This window comes from Perissodus microlepis, chromosome 12, assembly GCF_051167445.1.
Source record: "Perissodus microlepis isolate ML-2025 ecotype Zambia chromosome 12, ASM5116744v1, whole genome shotgun sequence".
NCBI classification, from domain to species: Eukaryota; Metazoa; Chordata; class Actinopteri; order Cichliformes; family Cichlidae; genus Perissodus; species Perissodus microlepis.
Window position 1 is genome coordinate 28,819,189 of NC_140472.1, and position 22,590 is coordinate 28,841,778.

The 22,590-nt window shown below is 37.9% G+C and overlaps 1 protein-coding gene across 1 annotated transcript; it reads right to left on the reverse strand.

Annotated features, from left to right (window-relative positions):
* Positions 1 to 2,818: 2,818 nt before the first annotated feature.
* On the reverse strand, positions 2,819 to 15,289 carry krt1-c5 (keratin, type 1, gene c5). The gene is made up of 9 exons (XM_084947198.1): positions 15,218 to 15,289; positions 13,963 to 14,351; positions 13,666 to 13,748; positions 12,316 to 12,472; positions 10,169 to 10,333; positions 9,159 to 9,284; positions 7,459 to 7,676; positions 6,299 to 6,330; positions 2,819 to 4,783 (listed from the first exon to the last, which is right to left on the reverse strand). Exons 2-9 carry the CDS (start codon positions 14,341 to 14,343, stop codon positions 4,668 to 4,670), a joined length of 1,278 nt encoding a protein of 425 aa, XP_084803324.1. The 5' UTR covers positions 14,344 to 14,351; positions 15,218 to 15,289; the 3' UTR covers positions 2,819 to 4,667.
* Positions 15,290 to 22,590: the final 7,301 nt, after the last annotated feature.

The window sequence follows — 22,590 nt, forward strand, 5'->3', positions numbered from 1 at the left end:
ATAGTTATATATTTTAACGTTTGTCCATTATCTTCAGCTTTTTCAGCAATATATACAACATATTATGACTCTTTACCTCTTTTATTAAATACTTATAACTTTATAACTATATTTACTTACATAGATATTTATTCCAGACAGCTAATTGTTATTATATGTATTTAAACTTATAAAAATATTGCCACATTTATGTAACTATTTAGTTTTATTCATTTACTTAGAACTACTTTTGCATTATACAACAAACTTATTTGTACTTATTATACAATTTTTTATGGTTTATCCATACTTTGAAATACATAACCTATTCATATTCACTAAGTCATCTAATTATATTGTAATTAAGGATTTGTTTAGTTAGTTGAGTAATATTAACCTGCTTACTCTATCACCGGGTTAGGAAGTAAAATGGCAGCCATATTATCAATGACAGTCAGTTTAACTAACTATTTACACAACCTTACATTGAAAACAAGTTAAATTGCTTATGACTTGGTAAAGATTATCTGTCATGCCCAGAGAGTGTGGAGAGAAGAAAACAGAGAATGTATTTAGATCAGGTGAAGTTCAGTGTTGTGCCTCTACAAGACCACAGGACTGTCAAGGCTGTATGAGGGTTTTATGAGCGATGCCTGGGTGAATAATACTGAATTCAAAGATGGCTCCCGCTCTCCAGAAGCTTGACAGGAGAGGAATTAGATGAGGATGCCAAACACACTGCAACAATCACATCCAGTGGTTTTTATAGGAGAGCTGGTGGTTTATTTTCTTTGACTGAAATCCTAGAACCCCCTCTGTCATAGAGCAGCTGTGAATAATCATCTAAAGAACAGAAAAAATCTCTACAGTTTATCAAAAGAACACTGGTCCATCCAAAACATGTCATTAAAAATAAAGGAAAACTGAGGACAGTCTATATGTAGAACATAGAGCAGAGGTGTCACAGCAGGTTTTAATTAAGTTATTTTCAGTCTGGGGAGCTTTAAGGGGGCTGCTTCAATGTTCTGGACTGAATCCCATTTAACACATCACCTCTACCCACACAAAACCCACACCACACACCGAGTGTTTTCCCATCCGGCTGTCAGTAAGAAGCCACAACAGTCAATGTCGGTTAAATAACTCACTATTTACAAGACAAGAAGACAGACACTGCCCCTGTGGGAAGCCAACTCAGTCCCCAGAGTTCTTGGTCATAACAGAGCTATTTAAGCAGTTTGAATTTGAGTTTTTATGTCCAAGCAATGCTCAGCTAGACTGCAAAAATACAAAATGAAAACAGAAATGGTTACACCGAACAAACCAGGTACAGAAGGGAGCAGCCTCCATGTGTTGACATGTGAGTGGAGGCAAGTGGAAATTATGGGTGAGATCAAAAGGTTCCCCATCAAAAAAAATGATTGTTCTCCTCAGTGAATGGTTGTAAATGTATACAATAACACTGAATGAGCTGAATACTATTGGTTAATAGTATTCAAACAATACATTTTTCATTTTTTTAAAGTGGGCTCTGCCTCATGGTTTGGTCCACAGCCTACTCCTCCTCCCCTCCTTTACTTTGCAAACGGTAAGACATTATTAACACTCAGTAAGTTAAATGGCCTGACTAGTAAAGCCTTTACTAGTCCCTAAGGACCCCAAAGTGCTTTACACAACCAGTCATCCACCCACTCACACTGGTGATGGCAAGCTACATTGTAGCCACAGCCACCCTGGGGCGCACTGACACTGGCTGCCGGACACTGGCGCCACTGGGCCCTCTGACCACCACCAGTAGGCAACGGGTGAAGGACACAACGACTGAGACTGTCCAAGCCGGGGCTCGAACCGGCAACCTTCCGATTACAGGGCGAACTCCCAACTCTTGAGCCACGATCGCCTCTAACATCAGAATAAGTTAATCACATTTACTGTTCTAACCAGGCTGCATTTTAGCTTTGATAGGTCTCCATTAAATGTTGTGCTTCGGTTTAGGTGCCATGTTAATCTTAATGCACGTTTATGGCAGCAGGAGGTGTGTGCAAATACAACTCACTGAACTGATTTTATTTGGTTTTAACAGTTTCCTCAATGTCCCCCACGCCAGCCTTTTTTTTAACAAGCCTGGAAACACCCCTGCTGCACACCTGCCAGCAATCCTGACTATTCATTACTTTGTGTCCCAACTGCCTGGCCCTCAGTGTTCTCATATTATCACAAGAACACACATTTTTGAAATGTATTCAGTATTTAAATGAAACCTCCTCCCTCAACACACAAACACCTCTAAGAAAGATAAAATCCTTCAGCGACCAGACAACAAAAACTCAAAGTGGCTGAAATCCCCAAATGACATCCTGACTGCACACGGAGCACTTTGTTTTCACAAGGAAACAAAAAGAGGAACATTTCCCAGTAAAAAAAACCCACACAAAAACAAAGACAAATCCTCTGGGTAGACACCCAAGTATCTTTTGCTCGAGTCTCACATACAGCAAAAAAGCCCAAAACAAACTCTGATACGATTTTTACCTGTTCCACCTGTTGCACTTTGACTGTAGGCTCTTTGTTTCTGCATTGACATCTGACTTTTTCATACACCACCACAGCAGACCACATTAAACACTGCAGGAGCTTGCTCTGCCATCTTTTTGTGAATTTTCACTTTAATGTGAACACAAACTCACAGAAACACACACACAAAAGGTTGTTACCCGACACTGCTGGATTCAGGTTTGGTAGTTTCTGCTCTGTAGGTGCAGAATCACATTTCGTTTTTGTTCTCTGAGTATCAGTCAAGGTTTCTGTTTGAAACAAACCCAGAACACAAAACACATTTTAATCACTGAGTTTTATTGGCACTGTAAAGCCGCTTTGGTTAAAATGTTTATTTGGATATTAAAAGTACATAACAATACTTTCAGTAGTTTTTCACAGTGAAACTATCACACAATAACAGAGTTGGTACAGTCACTTTATGAATGACATTATTGGCACAGTTAAGACAAATATTTAATCACATTTAGCCTCCAGAAAGGGTTTAAAGTTTAGGAAATACTTTCATTTTCACTTTTCACATATATTAAACCTTTAAAATATTGGAAACCGCAAAAATACATGATCATGTTTTTTCCTGGATGTTTCATTTTAATGCAATTTGAGCAAAGTCATCTATGACAGCATAACGGGAATAACATGCTGTGGCAGATAATTTCAAAAGAAACTTTTCTAACAGCTCAACAAATATCAACACAAACTGTTTGCGGGCAGTGTGTGTGCTAGCTAAAGCTGCCCAGAGATGGAGAACGACGTAAGAAAGACAAGACAGAAGAGGAAGAAGAGGGGTTATATTTAAAGGTAAGGACTGCTCAGTGATATTTGAAAACTGTAAACTGTTACTATCATGTTTTATACTATCATTTTTTAATCAAACAGTGGGTCTGTTTATGATGTGTTCTGATCAATTTTGAAACATCCTGCGAAACACACTGAGGTAAACTAACTAATTCAGAGGTTTTTCAGAGAGTTACACTGATGGATTTACAGTGAGGCAGTGTGTTGGACCGGTGCCCAGTGACTGTTGTGCTCATGGTCAAATTGGGTTACATCCAGTGTAGCAAATTTGATTTTAGGCAGATGATGATGTGTCCTACATAACAGATTCAAGCTGACTACATTCATTAGAATTGGAATACAGATTGGAATTTTGTTTGTAGTCTCACATACTAACATAATTTTATTATTATTATTATTATTATTATTATTATTATTATTATTATTATTACCACAAGCTTCAGTTAGCTTTGCACAATTATCGCTGGTAGAAATATCCTCTAAAATTACTTTTAGTACATCTCAGAGCCTGTATTTTTCACTTTTGAGTACTTCAGCTTTTACCGGAGTACTTTTTAAACACAGGTTTCTGTACTTCTATTTACATAAAGAATACTTTTGCCACCTGTGATGATACTGGAAAAAGAACATTTTATGTATATTATTTACATAACTGGGTCTTAATTAATAATTTCTAAAAATATGTGAAAATCTTTCATGCTGCAGAACTAGGATATATCAGTAATTACATTTTATTTTAGAAAATAGTGACGAGAAGTTGCATTAAAAATGGGTTGAACTTTTCAAAGACATTTTAAGAAAATTAAACTTCATGGATTTGAATTAAAGACTGAAAAGCACAACAAAGACCATCACAGTGCATCATTTTCTAAACTGACTGTAACCCTCAAAAGTGTGGAAGCAATTATAAATCTTTAGTCAGACTTATTTTAGTATTGAAGAAGAAGAATCTGGTCAGCCTTGTTCCAATACACTGACAATAACGTGATCTTGTGATGTCTTATTCATCACTGCTGATCACCACAACCCTAACCCTACGGTAGAAGAATGTGCCACTTTTGCTTCTTTTTTTTATATTCTTTGCAATCGTAGGAACAAAAAAAGTAATTTTAAGTGATGTGTATAAACTATTTATGTAAGACTATTATATAGGAAAGAAGATCTTTTTATATATCTCCAAAATACAGGTGTATGGTCACAGCTGGAGCCATTATTTAAACCTCACAGGGCTAATATTAGCTGTGATTAAATAAAGTAAATAAAGAAAACAATAATTTGATCCACAGTCAGCTAATGCTTTATGAAACATTGCTTCCGTACTGATGCACTTTGGTTCATTTTTTGCGTTCCTCGATCTCCTCCACCTCGCTGGACTCATCGACTACTTTGCCATTGATCATTGTTTGAGTGACGACTTTCACAATCTTCCTAGTCCTTACATCGGGGTCTTCTGTAACACAGGAGCGAACAATGGTTAGTCACACTAATGCTGCTAATCTAAAGCCACAGAAAGTGTCATTAACAGTGTAACAACAGTGCTATGCTCAGATAAGAAGTTTATATTGAGGCTACGAAGCCACACTGACCCCGAGAAAAGGGATTCCTACTTTCCCCGAGTGAGTCATGTGCTATTTAGATTTTTTTATGATCCCCTGTGAGTATCAAGTGAACACATGTTCACAAAAGAGTTTGAATAGCAAAGGAAAGGATCAGATTTTCCTGCATTGTTGGCCTACTGGAAGAATTTAAGATGACTAAAAATACCCAGCTTTACAAGAGCAGACTGTAACAGACATAAAGGACAACAGCACTCAAGTTCTTTTTATACTGACTTCCTATAGAAGCCTGTACTGAAACATAGGACCCTTTTGCAGTAGTGATGAATTCTGGCGTCTGGTATGACACTGGATACCATTCAACAATGGTTTTCAAACTTTTTTTGCCCAGAGCGCACCAAAGTTTCGAGGCACACCTGTATTCAAGTGTGTAAAAATAGATTCTGTGGCCTCGATCATGCCTGCTTGAGGATAAGCTGCAGAAACTGCTGGTGAGTATGCCTTCCTTTTTACATTGGTTGCATTTGAGTGATGTACATTTCATCACCAATGAGGTGAAATTGAAGCTCCAAACTCTAATTATTTGTCCAAGCAAAGCTTTACTAAAATTTTACCAAATAAGAGTGTGTTCCTCAGAGGGACTCCAAGCAGACTGAATTAAAAAAAAAAAAAGTAATAATAGTGACAAGACGTCCCACCTCTGCAAGCGATAATATCCAGTTAAGTTGGCCTTAAAATGCATTGCGATTGGTGGATTGTAGTGTGACAGTGTGCCGCAGTGAGTCACAAAACATTTTCAGAAACACGGACATCTGCATCGAGCCTTGAATTTATGTCACTCTGTCCCAAGTCGCATAAATTCTCAAATGTTTGGAGCACAGACACCATGGATACATATCTATTCTATTCTTTTGTAAAGTTCTCTAGAGTTCTCTTGTAAATCACATTTTTAGTTGGTGCGTTGTATTAAATGGCTGACAAGTGGACATCTGCAACGAGTGTCACGATCACTGTCTCGTGACAAGTGACATCCTCCCGACCCAAGCAGACCATAGCACACTTCTGAATGCAAAAACTATAATTATAAAAACCATAAGTGTAAGATTAAGGTACTTCTAGTAACCTATTGGTGCCATCCGCCTGTAGTATGACACCCACAATATTATATTTATAACTGTTTCTTTTGCTCTACTAGCAAATAACTTCTGTTATGAAAGAATTTAACACAAACCATCGACAGCCTTTATATCTCTGGTTTAAATTCAGCAGTTTTAAAGCATGTCAACTCTGGCTCAGAAAACTTGTTGGATTTCAAGTGCTTCTCCCAGACTAGCATTATCCAACCTAAACTTACAGATGACACGCTCAGATTTGCAACAGATTTGTTAAATTTAATAATCTGAACTTACTTTTAAGAGGTGGAGGGGGAGTTTCTTTCACCCTGTAGGACAAAATTATAATCAGTGAAGGCAAAGCAGAAAGCAGGTTCAAGCAAATACAGTTCTGCATTGTGGGAAAAAAACACTTTGTTCTCATGTTTTCTTTTGTCTAATTATTTATTGTATTTTATATCTATTCTTTTTTTCACTGTAGTTATGGGTATCATTTATTACACCTTGTCACTAATATTCATACCATTTAAGGTCATTAAGCTTGTTTATTAAAACTAAAGTACAAACTAAAAGTAAAAACATTTTAGTTAATGATTAAAAATGTTTTAACTAACTGAAACAATTATGCTTATTTAGTGTAGTAAAAATGTTATTACACCTTGCTTGATGAGGCATTGATGCACATTTTTATTGAGAGTCTGACCATCGGTCAGTTGCTTTTAAAAAGTTATGTGTTTTTATTATATTACCTGCACTGATTTTTCTAAATGTGGTCTCAGAGACATGTCCTCCATACAGTAATTAAAAAGACTAAAACAAAAAATGAAACTAATAACAAACAAAAACTAAACATTTTCAAATTCTGAAAACTAAACTGAAAATAAGTAAATCAACTCTGAAAACTAACTAAAAAGAAACAAAAAGTCAAATATGAAATAAAAATACTAATCAGAAAACACAAAGCTATAATAACTCTGATATGAACAATCATAGTGAACTGAATATGATGCTACAGTTGCTTCTGGGTAGCTTAATTTTAACTCTGTCCAAAGTTTAGTCTATACAAACGTATGTGCAAAAGTAAATAACCAAATAAAATATAAGGTGTTAATAAACTTGAGATTCCTGGTAGGCTGATTTTTCCGTGTAAATGCGACCCCTGTTGCTCATCTAAAACAAACTGTGGTTAAATTTACTGGACAGACAAGATAATCTTATTTCTGCTAAAAAAAATGCACATATGTCCCAAAATGGAGAACAAGTCCTTTAATTCGAAGACTAATAAATGTACAAATGCCTCCTTCTTGTAGAAAGTATGAATAACTACACGAGTCAGTTGTTTTTTTGATAATATTCAAGTAAAAAAATATGCATTTGAAAAGGAACTGGTCCTGTGACTGTTGTTATTTTGGGACTGTGCATCCCTTAGGCTTAGATTTGTTTTTCTACTTGCTTACACGTCCTCTCCTTCCAGCAGCCTCCTGTAGGTGGCGATCTCCATCTCCAGGTTCTGCTTGATGCGTAGTAGCTGTTCGTAGTCAGTCTTGTTGCGCTGCATGTCCAAACGCAGCTGAGACAGCTCATCCTCCAGCTGTGTCAGAATGGCCTGAAGACGGTCCATGTCCACAGAGTACTTGTGTCCCGATTCTCCGAGATTTCCCTCTAACACGCTAACCTGTAAACACAGCATACTGATGCTGAATAGCCACAACAGATAACATATTCTCCTCTGTGTTACATAATTACTAAAGCTGGCTTGAATATTCAGACAGGTCGCCTCCTTCGCTATATGTCATCAAGAACTGCGTTTAAGGAACAGCTTTATCCTGAGAAGCACAGATAACAGTCTGAGCATGCATGGTTAAAAACACATAATGTCTTTGGAAACAATAATCAAATTTTGAGTTAGTTGTCCAAAATGTCGTCCTTTGCTTACTTGAGATGGTACTGCTCTCTCTGACATTAAAATTTTTTTTTTTTATTAAAGTGAAATAATTAATGCTCTAATGTCTGTGTGCTAAAGATGAAGCATCAATAATGAGGGTGCTGGCTTAGGGTGAAAGTAGAATAGATTTGCCTTTTGGGGAATTAATTACAGCGCAATCACAAATAACAAAATAACAAAACAGCCGTTTAAATATTTAAAACTGCATGAACATTTTTTTTGTTGCTCTTAATGGCATTTAAATCGTCATCGATTGTATACACAGTGATTTCCGACAGTCAGAAAATTTTAAAATGACACGTTATTCTTGATTTTCTGACTTTCTTTAAATCTTTAACTGCTAAATTTCATCAGTAATGCAAATAGCTAAAATAAAACTGGCTATAAGAAGCCGAAATGAAGCCGTTACTGTAAAGGATGCTCAGCACCAGGAAGTAAATCTTTAGGAGACTAAAATGAATCAATTAAAACATAAAGAAGGATCAAAGCTGTGTTAAAGGTTTGGCTTTGTTAAAGCTTTTCACATTTCAAAAAGTAGTATAGCAGTCTTAATTTTGGGAATGGCTAAAAAAATATTAACTTGTAAATTTATAGTCTGATACTCCTGCTCTAAAGGGCTGTATGGTCTTCATGTAACAGTAGAAACTTTGAGGATGAAGGTAAACACAGTGAGGATAAAATGTTAAAGCCTCCATATTAACTCACTGTTCACACGGACCATAATGAGTGTCACCACTGTCAGAAAATCAGTAAAAAGATTGCTGCTTTGTAATTTTACCTATTAAGAAGTTTTCCTGTCAGCACTATAATACGTCTGCATTCATTACTGTGTGATCAGGCTGAGCAAATATCTGAAAGCTACATTTGCCTCCAGTGAACATGTCTGCATGCTGTACATTATTTCTGAGTTCACAGGAAGTGGAGACAAAACACCAGGTTTTTGTGTCTTGTCACACTGATTGATTGTGGAAGCATTATTAACCTGCTGTGTACATTGTATCTATACAGCAGCAGCTCATAACTGACAAAAAGAAGGCAGCTGTTACCTATAGCTAGTCTCGACAAGTGTGCGGGGGAGGATGTGAGGATGGGGTGAGGACCAGTCATTCATGTGCCCTCATACAGGGTTTCTAATGTCTCCGTCTCACGGAAACCTCACCGCTGAAGAAGATAAGTAGTCATTCAAATGTATATGAACAAACTGTACTGTACCTGTTTACGAACGCTCTCAAGCTCAACTTCTAGAGCCTGAAGGAAACGCCGCCTCTCACTGAGCTCACTTTGGGCACAACGCAAAGCCTCGTTGCTTTCTTTGACCTCTGACTGTACTGCCTCTAACTGTAAACACATAAAAACATAATATTCAAAACAATTCAACACAGCACTCATCTCAGGGTGCTTCATACTGTAAAGTAAAGACCCGACAACATTAGGTAGAGAACCCCCAAAATCAGGCAACCCCTTATGACTTGGAGACCTTGAGGAGGATGAATGTGCTTTAACAGGAAGAAACCAGAACCAAGATCAGGGCGGAGCAGTTATCTGCTAAAACTGGTTTGGTGATGACAGAGAAGGGAAGGGAAAAGAAAATTAATGTAGTAGCATAAAAATGCTTGATGAGTAACAAGAGGTGAAGTACTTGATTACTTTCTAGCAGCCTAAGCTGGTTAACTAAGCAATGTTTCAGGTCAACCTGATGCAGCGCTAACTATAAGCCAAAAGTGAAAGTTTGAAGCCTAATTAGTATATCATTGAACCTAGTTAGGGAGGTGGTTCTGGTAGCTGAAGGCTTTGCTTCCAGTTCTATTTTGAGAAACTCTGGGAACCAGACGTAGGGCTGCAGTCTGAGAGTGAAGCGCTCTGATGGGATAATATAATGTATTAAGGTCTTTAAGATGTTATGTGGACTGACCCTTCAAGACTTTCTATGCAAGAAGGAGGATTTTAAATTAAACGATGAGCTTAACAGGAAGCCAGTGAACAAACAAGGGACAAATATGATCCCTCGCTCTCTCTCTTTCTCTACTCATTTGGACCAACTGACAGGAATGACAATAGTCCCGACTAGCTGTAACCAATGCATCTAGTTTGTTAGGTTCACTCTGCAACTGGATAAATTATAATTTTTACAATATTGCAGAGATGAAAGAAAGCAGTCCTACATATTTATTTACTGTGGGGAAAAGACAGAAGAACAAGAGCTGGTTTGTGCAGTTACACACCTTCTTCAGGTACCAAGACTCGGCCTCCTCCTTGTTCTTGCGAACAATGCCCTCATATTGGACCCTGAGTTCAGCCAAGATGGCCCCAAGATCAGGACTTTGAGCCGCATCCACCTCCACGTTCACCTGCTCATTGTCCAGACGGGCCTTCAGGGAGTTCATTTCCTGCAGACATTTAAAGAAGGAATGGAGGGGAAAAGCAGCATCTTACTGTAGATACACTGTAATGTAAATCATGGTTATAACCGAAATATTTTGATGTCCACCTATTAATCCACCAACTTCAACTTCAAGTGGTTTTAGTACACTTAGTACTGCCTGTTGATACAGACATTGAGCAAACAAAAAGAAGTTGTGTGCTAAAAGAGCTGCTATATTAAATGAAAACCATTAACATCGTTGACATTTGTTTGTTTGCATTTAGTCATTTAAATGCCTCTGGTGGATTAAGCTTGTAAACTGAGATGTTCAGGGACCAGAGCTGAAATTTAGAAAAAGGTCTGATGTTCAGATGGAAAAAACCTGTTGAGTCTGCTTGTTTTGTTTGTTTTTTTTAATAAAGGAGGAGCTTTGAGGCTTCCTTTTAATTGGCGTGAGACTGTTTCAGCAGCGTGAGACTGAAGGTGAAAGTCATGCCATCAGCGTGAGAGCTGGTAAACCTGCTTTAACATCATCCATGTTGCCTAATTGGCTGTTTGTTTTCAATGAGCTAACCTATTGTTACAGCAGATGTAGGTTAGAGTCGATCAAAACTCTAATGTACTTTGTTAAATTAGCTTTACACGTCTCCCCTGTGTTCCCTGTGACTTCTTGTGAAGTCAGTCTTGTTTTGGTGTTTGTTTATCTTTCTGTCTTTGTGTCATGCCTGAGTTTCTCTTTTCGTGTTCTGTTTCTTCCCGTTTCATTTCGGTGGTTTGTCGTGTATTCAGTTCTATTTGCCTGTCACCTGTAATTAGTTGCAGCTGTTCTCACACCTGTTGCTTGTTCCTCGTTATCCTCTGCATATATATGTGTTGTCTCATTCATCCCTTGCCCTTTATCACATTCTCTCTCATGGCTGTGTCCTTCCTCGTGCATTTCCCCAGATGAGTTGTACTTTCAGCACCTGACCTGCTGCTCTTTGTTTAGTTAAGAGCTGTGCAATTAAGTTGTTCTGGAATTTTAATTCTCGCCTTCCTACCTTGACACCCATAATAACATCAGCTACATGTGCAGGAGTAATCCCACAAAATCAGCTCAGCTTTCATATCACAGAAACTTCACAGCTCTCCGATAACTATTTTACGCTACCATTCTTCACTTCCTTTAAATCTTTACAGTAGTTGTAAAGTTTTTATTCACAACATATGAAGCCTCAAGAAAAAGCCAGTGCCAAGTGATAATCTTCAGAGGACTAGCAAAATATAATAAGGTTTTTTAAAGAAAGAATCCCACCGTGAATTAAAAGTTATTACTGTATTGTTCATAAAGCTCACAAGATAATTAAAGTTTAAATGAGTGATCACTGTAGCTGCCTAAAAGAGTGCAACCACAGGTTGTGTGTCAGAAGGCTTCATCTACTTCACCTTTGCTACAAATTAATTTCTGCGACGTTTATATGGTAGCTACATCAACACCTCTTGGGTTTTGTAGTTCTTACTTGCTGCAACAATCATGAATTTTGTTTTTTTTTTCTAATTCTCGATTTAAGAAAAATTAGATGTGTTGAAAAATAACAAAATAAAAAAGCTGCACTGTACAGTTATGATAACACTATAATTACAGTCAGTCAAATTTTATACATTTTTAAGACAAAATAAAAAAATTCCCTCTGTGTAAAATTCAGTCTACATCCTGGACACCACACCTGACTGCCTAAACACACACAGACTGTTGCGATGACTGGGCTCAAACACTCCTGCTTTGTGTACATTGGAGTTACCTCGTTATCTTGAAGCAGTCTGGTTACAAAGATGAAGGGTGTGTCCCTGTACTTATATTATCGTATTTCAGACACCGAACACTGTTTAAACCTTGTGGGAGAAAACACAAACTGACCTGGCAGAGAACTAGTTTATATGAACTTGTGTCTTGTGAAGAATATTATAATAATGGATATGTAAACACTGTTTAATCTCATGTAACCTTTGTTTTGGCAGCAGTCTCACCTCCTGGTGATTCTTCTTGAGGAAGTAGAGCTCCTCCTTCAGGCTGTCCAGGTCTCCTCGGAGAGTGGCGATGATCTGGTCGTGGTCTGACTTTGCTCTCCTCAGAGCCTGACAGTCCCTCTCCACTGACTGGCACAAGGTGGCCTCTGCCTCCCATCTGCATAAAAAAACCCCGAAAAAAAAAACAGCATTAAAGACAAGATTAAATCAAATAAATGAACTTTCACACATGTGCTGTAGCTCTGCACTTGAGAACAGAAATATCTGATGTAGTCAGATTGGATATGAGCAATCAACAGAATAACAGCTGTGACTTTATTTCCAAAAGACCCATGTGTTGTGTCGAAGAGATTTTATATATAGAAATATGTACCACAATTTTGTGGCACGTCAGCCAGGCAAATCAATAAGAATGCACACATACATTACCCACAACGTTCTGAGAAAAGCTAAAATTTCTTGAGGAAATGGGGGTAAATGCAGAAAGTAATCACAGAAATTAATTTTAACCTGTATTAGTATTGAAAAATACTAATTTTCATGAGATCTGAAAATACTGCAGATTATTTAATACAATCTTTCTGTACCTATAGATCAAAAATATTCCTGCTTCTGCATAAAGAAAAAGACTTTTGAACAAGTAGCAGAAGTGACACTTCCACGCTATTTTCATTTTTCCTCAAGTACCTCAGGAGGCAACTAGCCTCCTGAGGTACTGGGAAAATCAGTTCCCATGAACTTCTACATTAAAATATCCAACTTTACAACATTAAATAGCAGATTTACAGCCTGTTAACTCCTTCGTGTGGATACTGGTGTTAGGGGTGTTGACACTTTGATTAACAGGCACCTGATAAAGGCAGCTGGAGCTAATTAGTAACTCTTCTGCGAATTTGGCACTGAGGCCACTCAGGAATGGATGCACAAATGTGAAAAATCACATGCAAACTCCTGCAAAGCTCTGTATTATTAAGGTCCACACTCACTTTGCTGTAAATACCGTGAATCACTGTCAGCTGACATATTACTCCCTCACATTAGACCACAAAACATACTATCAACACACTGTGAAAAACACCAGCAGCAGGTATTTCCCGACTCTGTCACCTTTAGCTTCACCTTACCAACTGTAGAATCTCGGTAAGGGGACGATTCTCTTTCTGGCCTGCACCATCTATCATATTCCCCTCTAACTGATGTTGCCATTGTTTGGTACTGGAGCACCCACCGTGGGAATAAGGCATTTATTTCGGCCCCTGACAGAAAGGTTATTTATTCATACTGTTTTGCAGTCTGGCGCTCCCATGTGAACACTCACAGCCAGGGAAAAGACTGCAGTGTGACACTCACTTGACCCTGAAGTCATCGGCCGCCAGCTTGGCATTATCAATCTCCAGCATTATACGGGCATTCTCCAGTGTCTTCCTTCTCACCTAAGTGAAAGAACACAATGCACAGCAAGTTAAAATTACGTGTAGTTTTAATGTGTCTAGTTAAATATTAATTTGTTAAGCTGAGTTCTTCCACCAAAACTGTACTTTAAATTAGAGAATTCATGACAGAACATCACGCACAAATATTATTATTTTTTTCTCAAGACAGGAAGTCTTAAAATGAATTGTATAGTCTAAAGCACTAGACACTGACCTCCTGTCCAATGGCATGGGCCTGTGCCATCATCCCCTCAATGTCGTACCCTTTTGGAGCTCTGTCCAGCATAAGCTGCTTGATCTTCACCTCCAGCTCAGCATTGGATTTCTCCAGTGACCGCACCTTGTCCAGGTAGTTGGCCAGCCTGTCGTTCAGGCCCTGCATGGTCTCCTTCTCGCTGACGCTGAGGCCGTTGATGGAGAGGCTGGAGCCCAGCACGTTGAGGCCATTGCCCAGAGAGAGGGAGCGCGACAGAGTGGCGATCGAGGAAAGATTGGAGACAGAGGGTTTGGAGCGGATGCTGCGTCCACTGCCCCTCACAGAGATGTTGGAGAAGGAGGGCTGCCGCACTGAGCGCACAGAGAGAGCAGAGGCCATGGTGTCCACTACACAGATAGTTAGATACATTTGGGTCAATAAGGATCAATAAGAAAGACAAAAACACACCTAGAGGTCTTTTTATGCCTATCATACACCAGAAAACTCTGAAAGGGCTAAAAGTCAAGGCACCCTGTCATATCTTAAGGTAGTATGTCATTAGGCATTGTTCAAAGAATGGAGTCACTATTTACGAGACTATAACTAGTTTCCTTTTGACATGATTTCCCATCAAGAAAATAAAATAAAAATATTAGTAGATTGATACATGAACAGGCTGTCATGGCCACTTCTGTCTTATTGTGTTCTCAAAATCACCCAAAAGGAAAAAACAGAAAGTACTTCAGAATAGACAACACTGGTTAGGAAAACAGACAGTGCACATCTATTGGTTCTTAAAGTCACATGATTAATCCAGCAAGATCAGCCATTTGATTTGTCTTGTTGGATTTGATAGATCTGAAACAACTCTGAGTTTTATGACTTTCTACTACACGATTACCAAAAATGTAACAATAAATGATTTTCTTGAGATCCTGAAAAACTTAAAAAGTCACTTGGATCACCCTGTAGCATTTTTTGTCATCTTTTCTGTCTCCCTTTTCCAGGTTTCTGTTGAACATTCAAGCAGGAAATATTACCAATCATGTTTCTGATCTACTAAAGAAACACTGAGTTTGAAATACAAGTGCTGGATACCAAGCATCATCACTCTTTCCTCGTCACACAGTTATTTAAGAAGAACAGCAATGACGTAGTAAATTTCAAGTCCCTGAGAGCTTTAAATCATCCAGAAAATGTGTTCCCTATTCAGCTACTCTGAGCTGTAATTTGATGAAGAGAAACAGAGGAAAAGGACAAAAACAGTATTTACCTGGAGCTCAGTTGTTCAGTTGGTCTCTTCTTGTCGCTGATGGTGAGAGTGATTGTTGTTGCTGGAGCAGCTTTCACAGGTGAGTCCGGCTGTAGAGGATCAGCTGTCCTGGCTGGGGAGGAGCCAGTCATGTAACCAATCCCACAACAACAAAGGAGAGGATGCAATATGACACCTTGTAGAGGACTGAAAAAATACAGAGGTGCGCATGAGTTTAAATCAATGTGTCCTTTCATTTGAGGACAAACTGTACTGCTACTGTCAGTATAGTTTATAGTTTAACCTGCTTTTTTCAGGTAATATAAGTATATCTAAGATGAATATGGCAGAAAAATCATTCAAAAGAGAACAAATGTAATAGGTTGTTGGGGGAAAAAAGTTGCATTCACTCAATATTGTTACATAAAAAACAAACCAGTCCTGCCCAGCAGAAAATTTGGCCTTTACTGCTATATTTGTCCTCACAATAGCTGACCTGTCTCTTTCCACAGTGGTTGTATTGAGAGCAGACACAATGGCTTTAGAGTGATGTGAGAAGGCTTCACCTGAGGACGGCCAGCCAGGATGGGAAGAAACGAGAGGAAAAGGGAACAATGAAGAGAAAGAATGAAAAGAAAGTGAAGACCCCTGAGAAATACACAAAGAAATGCAGGGCGTAGTTGTGGATGAACTGGAAACCTGGCTTATATTTACACACTCACAGACACACACACCCACATCAACACGCATAGGCACCATTTTATAAGGGTGAATTGTCTCTCAGCCCTCTATTTCCATTTTAGCGCATGTAATCCCTTGTTACTGTTGAAAACATGTATGACTTTTTTTTATTTCTTTGGGCTTTATCATGCCAAGAAGATCAGAGCTCTCAGTGACAGTGACCTGATTTAGTGCTGTATGAATTACATCTCACTGCAGCCATCCCCGCCCAGCGCTCGTCTGCATTGGCCAGCTTCATTCTGGGACAGCTCACGGTGGAAACTTTCTTTTGTGCCGTTTCTAAGCTAACTGTAAAAGTCACCTATCACCTGTCTGTTTCTACAGGCTGCAGGCACAGTAACATTAATGACTTAAAGCTGTCCAACTTGGCCCAGAATGAATCAAACAAATGGATAATTAACTTAAACTGAATGCAGTCTTAACTGCAGGACAAGTGTGTCTGTATTACTGTGTCACTACATTATAATGTAATACAACTGGATGCACACATGTTGTACAAATACACTTGTGTTGATATTCGTTACATTTTTCTCATGTATGTGTGGGATCTTTGTTCCTTAGTCAAAGGGGAAAAGCCATAAAACTGATTCTCACAAGCACGAAAGCAAGACATAGCAAGGATACAGCGACATCATGTGGCTTAAAACACATACTACAGCAGAGAACTTAAGTATTTTTAAAGCTCAAATTTGCAGACACAAGTTACTTGAATTATAAAGAGACATGGTATGAAAATGAAACGTTATATAGAAATAAAGATTTATATTCCAATAAAGTGCAAAACCCTTGAGCTACTCCTGATTTCTTTATGACCCAGACGTTCTTGTAATTTTTTAAAGCGGTCTTGAGCTGTAGGTCTCTAGGCTTTCTGAAAGGCACTGGCTGCTTGTTCACTCATTTTTCAGTCCAGTCTTTGTATCTGACTATTTTCAGGAGAATTATGTTTAAGTTACTTAGAAATGATTTATAAATCATTCAAGCACAAAAAGGGAACCTATAACTCAAGGGATGAACCAGTGATGTGTCTACACACAACAGACAACTTGAGGATAACTTTAAGTATTCTAAGGATATCTCAGCATGTTCAGTGTCTCCTTGAAAAATTAAGTGAATATGACAAATGGAGGTTGTAGGCTTCAAAAACGCTATCTACAGCAGATGAAAAGCATCTAAAAGTCCTTTCCTTAAGAAATATTGGGAGAAATACAGCAAATCCCTGACATAGGTCCAGTCCAGGTCAGGAGAGAAGTACAAAGGTGAGTGTCTAAAGCCATCTGTAAAATATGATCTAGCCTCTGTCATGGGTTGGGTCTGTATTTCAGACAGTGGTGTTGGAGGATCTTGTCAAATTTAATGGAATTATGAATAATCTGATCAGCATATTTTCGTTTTTCCCAAACACGCTACCAACGCAGTAAAAGCTGTGCTGGTGGCAATACTGTCAGTCATAGATCAGCGTCCCCAGAGCCCAGAACGCAACATCCCTGAAGCAGTGTAGGATCAGCTTGACAGAAAACGGAACAAAAGGCAGTCGACATAAAAAAGCTTTTTCTTCAAGAGGCCTTCAAGACTAACTAGCAAAATTCCAAGAAGGCCTACCTGAGAGTGTCCAAATATTGACTTTCAAGCTTACTATAAATTGGCCTTATTTACTTTATCCCATGTAGGTTTGCACAAGTTTAAATAAATCACTTAAACTATTTCCCATTTTCATGTCAAAATATACAAAAGTTCAAGACAGGTTTAAGCTCAAGACACAACATCTTTCGATAAGGATAATGATTTATGTGATGTTTCTGTTTAGCTCACAATACTGAAAAACTGGAGAAAAACTGGAAAAACTGGTTCTTAACTTGCAGACTTTAAATTAGGCTACAGCCAATATAACCTATAAATAATGTATAAAGTGATTGCACATGTTGTCCTTATGCTTTTGATATCCCATGGCCTGGAATAAGGACAACTTTAGCCTTAGCAGGCATCTCATTCCAGTATGGCAGAAGCTCAAACTGGATACGAAACAAATATAACTTTTTCATGTTGTCTTTCCTATATCGTTATCAGGCCATTACCATGAGACTGATCAATTATTCTAACTGGTGATAGACTTTATATGATCAAACCTTTAAGTGTACTACTACAAGACACGCAAATAAGTGTACTGGGTGTACTTTAGTAAAGTTTGGGTTTTTTTGTTAAAGGGGAGGAGACAGCATTAAGCTCACTGGTCACTGTGGCCCATTTTAAAGTCTGAAAACTTCATGGTACCCATCAAAACCTTTCTCTGATCACCCCCGAGCTGAAAATGAAGCACTTTCTTCTTTGTGTTTTTATCAATTCACTTATTTGGGAATCTCCATTAAAACAATAATCTGTAATTTTAAAGTGCAGTACCTTCATCGCTCACAAGGGGCCGACAGACCACACTTGGGGAATCACTGCTCTAACAACTTTTAAACAGCCATCATTAGCAGCCATACCCCACATAACTGACATGGAAATGGTTGTGCAGAGATTAAAAACATTTAGATCTTTATTGTAATACACTAAAGCGACTTCTTCTTTACTTTATGTATTTAATATTTGTCCAGGACTGAATTATAGGAGAATTTGAAATTTCTGAATGTGTCTGTGGAACCTGTGGAAATGAAGGAAGCTACATGATATACAGAATCATTTGATTTGAGCTAGTCTCCATCTCAGAGGGTGAAATGTAGTAATTCAATAGCATTCTCAGCCTTCAGGTGTGCTTTAGTGCCACTGTCTTTATATGACATGCAGCACCTAGGCATATCAGTCTCAGGAGATTGATTCAGAATCTGCTCCAGCTTCTTATAAATCAAACTTAAGTGCAGTGATGTTTCAAAACCAGTTGTCATTTCCCCAAAGTAAACACTATCTGGGAACCTGCTGTGGAGTCCTATGTTTATTTTTGCATGGTGCGTGGTTGGCCGTCAGCCTGGGTGAAGTGAATCATAAGTTTCAGCTATTTCCTTGCCTTTGGGCAGGGCCCCTGCTCTCATGTGCTACTGTAAGAGTTATCGTTTACACACACAAAAAAAGGTTCTTTGTTTATTTCTATGACTTTCTACAGCGCACTATCCAAAGGCCTAAAATCCAGAGTCAAATAAATTCATTTTGCTTTGTTTTGACTTTGTTTGGAAACACGATACCAAATACAGTTGTGCAGTGCTTTTATAGCCAGGGTTAAATGGTAGGGCTGTGCAGTATCTATATTTAAACAAAACACTCTAAGCCATAAAGTAAATTCACTGTGGTCCAGTTTTCCTAAAGAAAGGACATTTCACCTAAAAATGCTCACTCATGTAGTGTTAACCATCATGCTGTTTGTCGACGTGGTCTAGCTCTGAAGCCTCAAATAATCCACTTTTGAGGTACAAATTTAGAGTCTTAGAATAAAAAAAGATGAAATTGTTGATGGTTGATGACATTACATTTACAAGTGAGGCCTCTGCAAATAAACACCTGTTTTTTGGGAGGACATTAGCAAAGTCATTGCTGTTTGGCTGACAGCTGGAGGACTGCAAAAGATGAGAAAAGAAAAGAAAGAAAGAGAAGGCTATAACCAGATCTAGGTTCTAGAAAGGCCTATACAATGTTTTCAAATTTTAAATCAGTTATAATTATGGCTTCCAACAATTATGAAATAAGATAATTGAGAAAAGAAATTGCATAGTTTTTCCTTTCTTATAATTTTTTCCGCCATAATTGAGCAGCCCTGGTTACAGGTAATAAAAGCTAATCTAATCTAAAAGGTGATCATAAGTTTCAATCTTTTAAAGATATTGGGGCTCTTAGACACTCTGCAACACTTTTGATAACACCCAACTATGCTAAGGCTGAGCAGTATCAATAAGTTTACAACTAAAAATTTGCAATAAATGTAGCTAGCAGCAGAGTAGCTACCAAACCTGTGTTCCTTGTAACGTTATTGACAAAACTGATAATAAAATAATAAGAATATAAACTGTTATTATATAAAAAATATAACAAAAAACCTAACATAATGCATAACTGAAAACAAATGAATACATAAAAAATCACATGATGAAGTATCTTCTCAATTATAGCTGATTAGCTGCTTAAGCTAACATTAGCTTAAAAGGAAAGTTTAAACATGATAAGTGCTATATAAATAAAGTAAACTGTCAATATGACAGTTTTCAATTTCAAATTCATGCATAATGGACCTTCCATGTGTATGGACATGTGCAGGTATATATGTATGTATATCTATACATATGTATATTTAGTGTTTACATGTGTGTGTGTACATGTCTATAAACAGGAATAGTAGTGGTACAATAGCTATATCAAGCTATATAGTTTATGTCTTCCATATTTCCAACCATATCCATAATCACATACTGTGTATGCTACCATTGTATATAGTGTATTATACTGTGTATGCTACCATTGTATATAGTGTATTATCTTACTTTTTTTCATTGATTGTACTTATTGTATTTTTGTATTTCCTTCTGATATCTGTACCTGAGCTGAGGTGACGCAAAAATTTCCCTGTTGTGGGTTCATTAAAGTCTTATCTTATCTTATCTTATCTTATCTTATCTTAACTTAATATAATAAAAACTTAATTTGAAGCTTCTTATGCTAAAATGTAAGAAAGGCTACATTTTAGCATAGCAAAGGTTAGTTGACACAAATCAGTCAATCACCAGTCAATCTTCCAGTTGTAGAAGGAAACATTAAATTGAATAACCACTTGTTACAAAAGAGACATGAAGAACAACATCTCAAAACAAACCTTGAAGCAGATCGGCTGCAGCAGCAGAAAACCACAGTATGTGCCACTCTTGTCAGCTAATAACAGGAAACTGAAGCTATTCACTGGGGCTTAACAAAATTGGACAATAGACTATTGGAAAAACATATGTTCTGGAGAGTCTAGCGTTTGCTGTAACATCCAGATAGTCGCTCAGCGTTAACAAAATGAAAGCATGTGAGGGGTGTGGAAGCATTCGTGGAGGGGGTATTTACTTGGAACTCTTTGAGCCTCTTGGTACCTATTGAGCATCATTTAAACTGTCCAGCCTAGTTGAGTGTTGTTGCTGTTATGTCCAGCTCTTTATGACCACAGTGTATCTGTCTTCTTATGTTTCCTTCCAGCACATCTCAATCTGGTCACCTTTGGGACGTGGTGGACCTGGAGATTCCTATCATGTAAGATGTGAACACTGGGAATCATCATTTACATTAAATTCGCAGTTGATACAGTCTGATTTTATTATGTCAGCATAGTCAAGAGTCTTGTAAGATGTTTGCAAGTAAGGAATTTAACTTATACTGAGTCAAAATTAAAAACAAAGGTTTTAAAAATGCTTCATGTAAGAATCAAGAACATAATGAAAGCTCAAAGCTGTGATGCCCTGTCTTGCAGCTCCTCAGTACCCCTGATCTGAATGGTGGAGAAGGAGAAGCAAAGTTAGAATGACTTTTAGAGCCACAGTAGCAGCCTTAATGGGAAATACGTCTGATTGAAATACACCAGAATGATCTTTTAATATGCTTAGCTGATGTTTTAACTGGGAGAGTCTCGTGCTGCTCCAAGCTGTAGATAGACATCAACTGTGAGTCACAGAAGACTTTCTGTGGGAAAAAATAATTGTCTTCCAGAATAAGGGACATCAGAAAAAAAGACTCCTTGCTCGTAACTATGACTGGAAAAAATGTCATTCTTCTGGGATTGAGTTAACAATTACATGATTAAGTACAGGAAGAACAGAAAAAAACATTAATAAAGATATTAGGGATACATGACTGAACAACTTAAGCAGAGAATCTGCATTTATGCGTAACTAAGGACAAGGGTTCAAAGAAGTAAAGAAGACCCTAATAAACCTTTGGGTACATTTTTCTTCCATGTTTTTACAAACTGATACACAAGGCTTAGCAAATATTAGTAAATCAAAAGACAGCTGAACAAAACTGTACTGAATTTGTTTAGAGCCTGATCTGCCAGGCTACATCAAGAGGTTTTGTCAAGTTTGGATGCTCTGACATGGAGAAATGTCAGTTTCAGTTTTACCCATTATTGAATAGATGTGTTAGTTTCATCACACTGTTTCATGTATGCACACGGATGTCTCCACAACCAAAGTTATTTAATCATTTTACAATCTAGGACACTAGTATTGGTTTACTCAGCGGGAACTTCATTAGGGACACTTTACTAGGACAATGTTGGACCCCCTGTTCCCTTCAACTGCATTAGTTCTTCATGCCACAGATTCAAGAGAGTGCTGGAAAGATTCCTCACACAGCTGCTGCATTTGGTTGGGTGTATATGAATTTCCCATTCCACCACATACCAAAGGTGCTCTACTCGATTGAATTTGACTCTGGTGGTTGAGCACAATTAACTTAGTGACATGAGAAACCAGTTTTAGATGATTTGGGCTTTGTGATATGATGCGTTATCCTGCTGGAAGCAGCCATCAGAAGTGGGTACACTAATTACAAAGGTATAGGCGTGGTCTGGAAATCATTTAAACAAGCTTAGTTGATACTAAAAGACCTAAAGTGTGGCATGAAAAACCACCAGCATCCTGAACCACTGATACCGTGCTTTCATATTGTTTATGCCAAAACTGACCTTACGATGTCAGTGC